At 48.4% G+C, this 9,623-nt stretch overlaps 1 protein-coding gene across 9 annotated transcripts in view; it reads right to left on the bottom strand.

The window, feature by feature from the left end:
- Positions 1–5,752: 5,752 nt before the first annotated feature.
- LOC133351955 (cAMP-specific 3',5'-cyclic phosphodiesterase 4D-like) overlaps positions 5,753–9,623 on the bottom strand; it is a 314,479-nt gene continuing 310,608 nt past the window's right edge. For all 9 annotated transcript variants that reach the window (XM_061567578.1, XM_061567579.1, XM_061567582.1 and 6 more), the window contains one exon: positions 5,753–7,428. In XM_061567578.1, coding sequence (XP_061423562.1) covers positions 6,802–7,428 — 627 coding nt within the window. In that variant the 3' untranslated portion in view covers positions 5,753–6,801. The remainder of the gene's footprint in view (positions 7,429–9,623) is intronic.

Here is a 9,623-nt window from a genome sequence, read left to right as displayed (position 1 = left end):
CTAGGCTCTAAGAAAAGCTGTCTCGGGTGTGGACCAATCAACTTCAAGGACAGTGCATATCATTATCATCATCAGAGTTGTTTCTTTTTGTTTGCATTTTGACTGCTTGTGTTGTGGTTATTGCAAACATGATGCCTTGTATAAATGGTGTCAGTTTTTGTACCAGTTTAAAGGGTAAAAACCTATCACTATATTTTGCCACTGGTAAAGGAGACTGTCTCATAGTGTAAATCTCCCACCCCATTACGGACCGACCAGAGCCGACGCTTGTAAAACTCTTTCAATCCGAGTTGGGAAAAGTAAAACAGACACGCACACAAATGTATCTGTGTTGTGTGCAGCATGTGTTTATTGCTTTTAAGAGTGTAGACAGTCCTTGCACAAACTACCTAGAGCCAGTTGGTGTAACATATTACTGGATATTCATGCTCATAAGTTCTTCTGGTCGTGTACTGTATATATAAAAAGAATCCCCGCCCGCCCGCCCGCCACCTTCCCCAAAACAAAAATCAACTCTCGATTAAAATCTCCGCTACGCACGATATACTGTACATTTACACTGTACCATAGAATAAGATTGTCGGGAACCCATCCATGCCTGCACAGTGCACAGAGCCAAGCCACCACCACCACCAATGGCTTTAGACGGACGGTCATGAGCAGCAGAAGCAGCAGTATTTGATGAAGTGGACTGCTGTCATCTTGTTGTTATTGTTGTTGTCGTGCATTAACAGTTTTTAGAGTAACAAGGTCACACATCCGCATTGGCCAAATTCACCACCCACAACCCCCATACGTTGCAAGCATTTGTGCATGGTTTATAAATCCGACCGTTTGAGAACCCCCCCTGCTCCCCATATCGTTGTAGGTGAAATGCTCTTGCCAATAACACCTGGCAAGCCAGCAGCATTTGATTAAACAAGTCCGGAGCCGGCTGATGAGACCCAACATTTTCGAAACTGGCCCAGAGTGTTTGCTTGAACTTAAAAACAAATCCTGCCGGACAATTCTGGCCTGCAACGCCAAACATGCTTGTGGACTAATGTTCGTGAAAACACATCGTTTTTTTTTGTATTTTCTCCTGCTGCATATGGTTTGCACGTTCAATAATACAAATCTCTCCGTGCATTCACTTCTGAAGCTCGGCGAAGCATTTTCCCCGCAACCAACCCCACCCCCCTGCGTTGTTTAAAGCAAATGCACGCTTTATTCTGGACCGGTCGGTCATTCCCCAGATATTCACTTATCTGAGCGACTTTGCACTGCGTTCAACCCTTCTCGCCTGCTTCCTTCCCGACCCCTACGAAATGTTTGTGCACTTTTGACGTCAAGGGGGCAGGAGCAAGAAAGCTCCACGGAACTGTTGTTGACCCATCGTTGCGTGAGCAATCACGGGTTTGCCAGACTGATGCCGATGATCTTTTGTGTGAATGCAACAGTGGCATGGGAGGGAGACGGGGGTGATTGGGCGTGAAGTCGGGTGAAGTTACAGTATTTACAATCCGCGTTATAAAATGTGTACAATAAATACAAAGTTGTAAACAGGTGAAAAGAAAAGACAAAATGAAAACAACCGACAAACTCTTAAGAGAACTAAAAGGTTAAAAAGTGAAATTAGACGTGAGCAATCGTAGGCTCATTTTGGTAAGAAAATGTATGGCACGCACTTGGGTTAAAGGATTGCTGGCTTTAAGTTTGTGTTGTTGTTACCTTCACGTACACGTCTTGAGCGAAGTGCCAACTGAAACCCACGGATGCACAGTGTATGTTTTTACAAAAGTGCCAGCATTTTAATAAAAACAATAGTCAAAATCCACACGGTATCAAATTTAATTTGATCAAGGTGAGCGTCACGATATAATAATCGTGCAACAAAAGAGGCTACCCTTATTTAAATATGTATAGATATATGTATGTCTATATATATACAAATGTACAGTGCAAATACATAGTGTATATATATATACACGAACACGCATATATGGCGATAATATTCTTTGACACCAATGTAAAACCATATAATGCACGCTTTTATTATTATTCTTATATTTTGTGACGGCACACTCATTTTGAGCAAACACACCAATCTGGGTATTTCCCAAGTTCACACTGGGGCCGTGACCGATCATAATACGAGGACCCCCCCAGGGAGGGGGTCAGGTTGCATCATCGCCGTGACATCGCATGCAAAACTTGAGTCTGCACCGCCCCAGAGGATATGCAAAATAACAGGGAGTGGGGGGGGCGTTCTTCTTCATACGCATCCATTGCTCGTGACCTCTGATCGTATTCATTTTGTAAATACCGCACGGTTCGTGTCGTGAGCGAATTATTCGACGCAAGGTGCGAATGCATCAAAGGCCCACATCGACTACGATGCTTCTATTGCCGCGGTAATAACAATGATGATATTTCTGCGTCCTCTGTTTAAACAGACGAAAGCCACCACACAATGGAAATTCAGCTTGGGAAGCGAATTATTTGAATTGGGAAATCGTGTCAGGGCAATTATAGTTATTACCGAGAAGAAATTAATTGCGGGCACTGATCTTAATTTGGATTTGGACGACGACACTTGGAGCACGGTTTGCTTCCTCTCGAGAACAATGTCACGGGGTCTGTGAAATTCCACCAGTGCCTTGGGGTAATCATAATTTTGTCCAGAATACACCATCGGAGGCGTGGGCACTGAAGAACCAAAACCTGTGCGCGACTGGCCACGTGTCTGGCGCGTGGGCTGTAACCAGTGTTAATTTAGTCAGCGTTTCACTCGTTCCGTCATAGCCTTGATGAAGATGACAACCCTGCAGAATTTAAGTCGTCCTTTACAGTTTAGTCGACTCCAGCAGTCCAACGTTAGGTCACACATTTTCAGCTGTTACATGTCAATGTAAGAGTCGTCGTGGTTAGCGGATCCGTGAACTCGGCCAATCTGTTTATAGATTGTACATGGGCTGCATGGCTGGTTGCCATGCGTGGCCTTCCCCCCCCCCCCCCCCCCCGGTGCACTGAAGTCTGTAACGACGTCGCTAAATTATCATCTTCTGCCCCCTTCGTTAAATTGGTCTCGTTGCGTTCGGCCTTTGGTGGAGAGCCGCCCAGTCCGTCAACCCGGTCACACAGCTCCGCAGTCATCGTTGACCCGAAAACAAAAAAAAACCAACCCACACTTCGCCGACGAATACATTTCGTCGTGAAATATCGTAACCCCCCCCCCCCCCCCAAATAAAATTAACACTGGTTAACGCGAGCCACTCTGCAATAGTATCAATGCGATTTTTCCTTCTCGCTCTCTCTCGAAAAAAAAATACATCGACGCGCCGTGTCGAGAATCGACGAGACGATAACAAAAAGAAGCGGCGTGCGAATTCTGCTCGTGTCTCCGTTGCCTTCCCACGTCTCTCCCAGCCCTCTGGCTGCACCCACGGAATACTAATCACCCTCCAGCATCATCCTCCTCCTGCACCACTGGCCCCACGGGTTGCCATGGAGTTTTGGGGGGGGGGCCGTGCCGACGAGGGCAGCATCGTTCGAACGACTCGACACGTTCGTCAATAACACGTTGGGGGCCTTACAAGGGGGACACTATATACGATGACGCGCGACGTATAGGGCGACGGTCCTTCTCCAGTGCGCGCGAACGCTTTCATGCGCTCGCGAAGGAAGGGCCGCGTAAAATATGAGGCCACGGTGTTACTGACGAACGCGTCGAGTGCTTTGTCGGTGCCGTTGCTGCTGCTATTCGGGATTTTTGCACCGCTGCTAACTGGGCAGCAACGTCCGCCGAAAGATCCTTGCGAGGATTCGGTGTGCGCGTAAGGGCCGGGTGGTGGCGCCGTGAGAGCGTGCGAGTGGGGTTTTGTTGTTGTTGTTGTCAGCAGGGCCTTGGAAGGGTTCAGGGGAGGTGTCATCAAATATTCGCTGCGCACGAACAAAAAATATCCAGCGCGGTGATTTTTCTGCCCTGCCTTTTTGAATTTGCCTAGCCGCACAAACCGGTTCCAGCGGAACTCCTCTTATCCGTTGACCCTATTATCCGCACGCTCTCTCGTTATCCACCAGAGCTGTATGTTATCAGCACCCCATATTCTTATCCATCCGTGGCTTTTCCCCATCTTGCATCCCTGTGGGACAATTTGTCCTATTGGCAAACAATATTTTATTTTTTTTCCGTAGATTACCCTCAGTAAATGTAGAGATAGCATCGCGGATAATAGGATCCCCGTGTTGTTCGTCACCCCCCCACCAATAATCGCCGGATAAGAGGAGTCCTCACTGTAACGTAACACCCCTGGGCGGCTGATGTTGCACCACCGATCTTCCTTGCAAATAAGCCGGGACGGCCGACTGGTTAAAAACGGGACCATCCGTAGAAGCAAATTAAAATAAACTAAAATTTTTACTCGATTTGCCACTTGAGAATAAATGATGCGGCAGACGGCCCTGTTCCCCCCAGACTGGTTTCACGTAGCGAGGGCGGGGAGGGGAGGACTACGGCCGCCGGACGATGACGCTCTGACCTCTGAACCACGCCGGCAGAATCGCGACGTGGAAAACCGAGTGCTGCGTGCAGAGGGCCCATCGCGTTTGGTCAACTAAACAAACGAAAAAAAGGCCACCCAGCCGCCGTCATGTGAACACGAAATTCCCCAGATGTTCGACCTGCTGGTGTCACGGTCTACATGCACACGTTATGTATATATAGTGATATACTGTATATTCACAGGATCGCGCAAACAAACAGGAAAAAAAAACTCTCCCGTTCACGAATAACCGCAATTCCGACGACGTTTCGAGAACCTCATACGGCTCGTTCCCGTGTCTTGTGCCACGTCGTGTGCACCCCCCCCCCCCCCCCACTGCGTTCTGCGGTCGTGCAGACCCGTACGGAGCTATGCCCCGGGGCAGCGAGCGCTGCAATACGACGAGCAAGAGGCTCTCTTTCGTGTTTCCTCTCACCGTGAGAGTGTGAGAGACGTGTCTGTTACCCTATAATTGGACAGGTTTATTACATTAGGCACAATGTTTGCGACGGTTTGTGTTATAGGCAAAAAAATAGGCCTCCCCGAAACTCCGTTTGAAGTGTAAACATGAAAACACAACCGTGACTTCTTTACAAAAAAATTAATGAGGTGTGAAACTGTCGAAGTTTGGCATCCAAATAGGAAACATCTTGCGGTTTACTACTTTCTTTTTTAAACTTCCTTCTAAACGATGCACAGGAAATGTATTTGAATTTTCACATCGGTCGATGTATTTCCTTTCTACTTATGATCGTTAGATATTTTAAAGACGCAAATAACACGAACTCGATACTGACTAGTATTCATCTGTCCGCGTCGGTTTGGTTGATATTTCTTTTTCAGAACCACTGAGAATTAAAGTGCACTCAAGACGTCCCACTGCCCCCCACCATCCATCACCTTCATTCAATCATCTACTGGACAAGACGCACCAAAACAGTTCGTCAACAAGGCAAACGGCAAACCGAACACTGTCTAAACTTTGCCGATCGCTCCGTTTCCTCTCCCCGCCCAACTTCACAATTCATCCTGTATCAAGCGCCCCCTTCGCTCACAACCCACTTTGAGAGATAAACCTGTGTCTGTGCACGCGCGCGCGACTTTAGATCGCGCGCACGCACTTTACCCAATGTACAGCCTATTCCGATGGCATTGTCCACGTGTGTGTGTGTGCGCGCGTGCGAGTCTTGCGTAACCCTTACGAAAACAAACATGTCGGTAATAGCGCGCGCACTTGTCGTAGTGAATTTAATCATGTAGATTGGAATCGACATGTTGCCAAGATTAGATAGATGGAAGACAGATCAACTCATTCAGATCAGTACAACAGCAAAAAATGCAATCCGTTTTGGTACTTAGGTCATTCTCTTTGCATTATTAACGAGGTGGATGGGGGGTAAGGAACGATGGAACTTAAGTAATGCGATATCAAGCGAGCTATGACCAGTCGGAAAGAGGAGCAGGCAGATTTTTCTTAATACTTGGTGGACGTCAACTGGTAGCCTACCGTTCCCGTTAATACTTTCCCATCGCTCTGCTGTCTGGAGGGCCGTGGTAGTACAACATACCATACGTTTGTTTTGTGAACACACAAAAACGTCTTGCGTTGTCGCGAGGGACACAACGTACACTCAGTCATTTGTGGGAGGAGAACAGAAGATAATCAAAAGATCTCACTTCGGTGACCTCGGCATGAGAGATCGACAGCAAAAGCTAAAAATAAAGAATACGTGTCTTAAGTTATTGCAAACGTGGTAGCATGCTCACAGCTACCGTGAACTTAAAAGGTAAAAAGTGTAACGTCCAGTTTCAAAGGAAACCAAGGAACTCGATGTGTCATCGGTGGAGTTTATACAGAGGGTATGGGTAAACTGTACAAAACATCTCTTCGCTCTCTCCTTCACTTCCTCCTCATCTTCCCGCTCTTGTCATCCGACGTGGTCACAAGCCAACCGTGCCGGGGCGAGCGTTCACAAAAGAGGGCCTTCAATTTCACTCCTGGCCACGTCGCGCGACCGTCGGGACGATGGTCGGGCCGCGACAGAACCACGAGAAGGGACCCCCGCGCTCCTCCCCTCGTGCCAAGGCGGGCGAGGCGACTCCAGAAGCCACGGCGATCGCGTCGGCTCAACGGCGGCCCCAACGGCGGCGGCGGCCACAGCAACGACGACGACTACAACGTCAGTGGGTTCTCGGTCGTTTGGTTTTCGACGCTTGTCGGGGCGGGGGGTTCGGGGTTGCAAGTCGCCGGGAGTGGGGGGGGGCCCCGCGGCCGCTACTACGTGTCGGGAGAGCTGTCGCAAGACAGCGTCGTGTCCGACTGCGCCGAGTCGGAGACGCTCGCCGACCTCCCGCACGGTCCGCTGGCCATCGCGATGGACTTCCTCCCGCACACGGCGGCACGTGTCGCCCTCCGGCCGCCGCCGCCGCCGTAGCTGCTGCCACGCTCTGTCCCGTCCGAGTCAATGTCCTCGTCATCCTCCTCCTCGTCCTCCGCCTCCTCGTCCTCCCCGACGTGGCCATCCTCCTCCTCCTCCAACGTGAGCTCGAACTGGAAGCGGTCGGTCGTCGTCGCCGGCGTGGACAGCATGCTGATGACGGACGGCGAGGCGGTGCCCGCCGTCGACACCACCGCGGTCGAGTTGGTCCCAGGCTCGAGGGAGTGACCACCGCCACCTCCGCCACTACCGGGTCCACCGCCGCCGCCACCGCCGCCGCCGCCATCGCCCGACCCGGGCATCATGGGGGATTTGTGGGTCGGCGGTGGGGAGGGCGTGTCGGAGATCATGCTCTGGTACCAGTCGCGGTTGTCCTCCAGCGTGTCGAGGATGTCCTGGGCGTCCGGGTGCACGAGGTCGCCCCACGTCTCCCACAGCGGGTGCACAATGTAGTCGATGAAGCCGACCTGAGCGTGGGGCAGAAGAGATAGACGGGCACTGTGAGACCATCGCCATCATCGTCATCACCATCATTGGCCATCGTCTACAATAAAGTAGTCCTGTCACCATCATTATCGTCAATTATAATATTTTTTTTATCTTATTATTTTTATTTTATTTTTATTTTAGATTTTTTTTTTCTATTTATGTGACTTTACCAAATGAACCAAGAATATGAATTCCTGCAGTCACGAAAGTTAAGTCGAAATATAATTATTATTTTCATTGTCATCAATCAAGCGCTGTTATAGTCATCATCATCATTATCATGGTCATCAAAATATGCTGTAACAGCCACAAAATAATCCTTGTCACTGATATCATCACTCATCAACATTATCGTCATCATCACCATCATCCACCGTCATAACTCAACCACCAATATCATCATAATTGTCATCATCATCAAGACAATCTGCAACAGCATCAGGATGATCACCATGATCATGTTAAATAAATCATTGCCATCTTTGTTGGAATCGTCATCATCATCATTTGAAGCAAATGAAGAATATGATTTATTACCACAATCATATTCACAAATCATCATCATCCAAATAATCTACTTTTTCAAGGTTAAAAAAATAATATGGTGATGCTGCTGCTGTGTTGGCGCCCGTGGTGCACAAGTCCAGCTAACAACAAAAATACTCAGCACATTCGTCAATAACACTACATGTGTGGCCTTAAAATTAAGAAAATATAAAATAAGCGACGTTTCGGGAAAAATCCTCCACTCTTTCCAAATTTCGATTTAAAGCTTTCGTGACTGCAGGGATCCATCTTCTTGGTTCTTTCGGTAAAGTCACGTAGAATGGAAATAATAAAATAAAAAAAATATTATTTTATGTTTTATTTTTATTATTTTATTATTTCCATTCTACGTGACTTTACCGAAAGAACCAAGACGATCTTTCCAAATTGTTCGCTCCATGCGTTGACAAAGCCGCCCGATGAGCGACACTCCCGACGAGAGACACGCGCACGCCGCACACGCACACGAGCAACGCCCGGAAGGGGATTGTAGCGTTCGGCGAGACCCACTGCGCTGGCGACGAACGCAGATCCAACAACCTTCGATCGTTAATTGGAACCCAAACGCACGCGGGCTGATTGCCGTAAACGAATGCAAAACGTTCTCGAACTGATTGAGACAAATGAACGGCGAACACATAATGTACCCGAGGCTCGTGATTTGTAAATGTAAATTGGTCCGCAAATTTGCATACGCCACAACATGTGCTCCCTCAAAACATCTAAAACAGACACCGCAGGAACACGGGACGCGTGTCATTTAATACATCGACTGCACGCTGCCACGTGGGGTCGATTTTTTTTTATTGCTGCCCCGCACTGAAGGTAATGCAAGGTTGCGTCAACACAGAGTTCGTACACATCTCTCCTCCCCTGGAACAGACGGCACCTTGTTTAACACAAAGGTGCAGCATTGCACATTTCACGTCGAGCACCTATGCCGCGCGCATACTGCCTCCGGCGTAATGATTGGCAGAACACTGGACCTGCAAAAGCCAGGCGTCGCTGGTTCGATTAGATCTTCAGGCACAGCAGTTGAAACAATGGGGCCAAGTTTCTAAACACCCATCCCCCCGGAATCACCCCCCACCCCCAGCGCCCTCTGTCCATCCAGCAGTGTAAATTGTTTCGCCAAAGTTAAGTTCGTCGATCGGCAGGTAAAGCGTGGGTACTCCCACCTCTTCCAAGACGTCTGGCCGACGTGGAAGAGTAGGCCAAGTTACACGGTAAAAGCGTTTTCTAAAGCTCCCCCTCGTGGAGGCCCTACCACCACCAGCAGTGGAGTGAGAAATTAATAGCATTATTTTTATTTTATATTTTTCCCCAACTTATTACTTTCTGTGTTTAGTTTGTTGTCCTTCTAGATTTGATTCTAGATTTGAAGTTTTCGTGACTGCAAGGATCCATACTCATTGGTTCTTTCGGTAAAGTCACGTAGGTGAAAATAAAAATAATATCGCACCTCTGATTACCACTATCCGGCGAGGCGACGCAGAGTTATTAAAATTAACAAAAAAACCCACATCCAGGCATTGGCCCTTCTTCATGGCACGTTTGTACCAATTGTAATCGTTCGAGCTGCGCTCAGACCCCACGCCAGAGGTCGCAAACGGGTTTTGATTCCTTA

Source organism: Lethenteron reissneri, chromosome 39 (genome assembly GCF_015708825.2).
Source record: "Lethenteron reissneri isolate LAM-NWPU_2019-01 chromosome 39, ASM1570882v1, whole genome shotgun sequence".
NCBI classification, from domain to species: domain Eukaryota; kingdom Metazoa; phylum Chordata; class Hyperoartia; order Petromyzontiformes; family Petromyzontidae; genus Lethenteron; species Lethenteron reissneri.
This window is presented reverse-complemented; position numbering and strand designations above follow the sequence as displayed.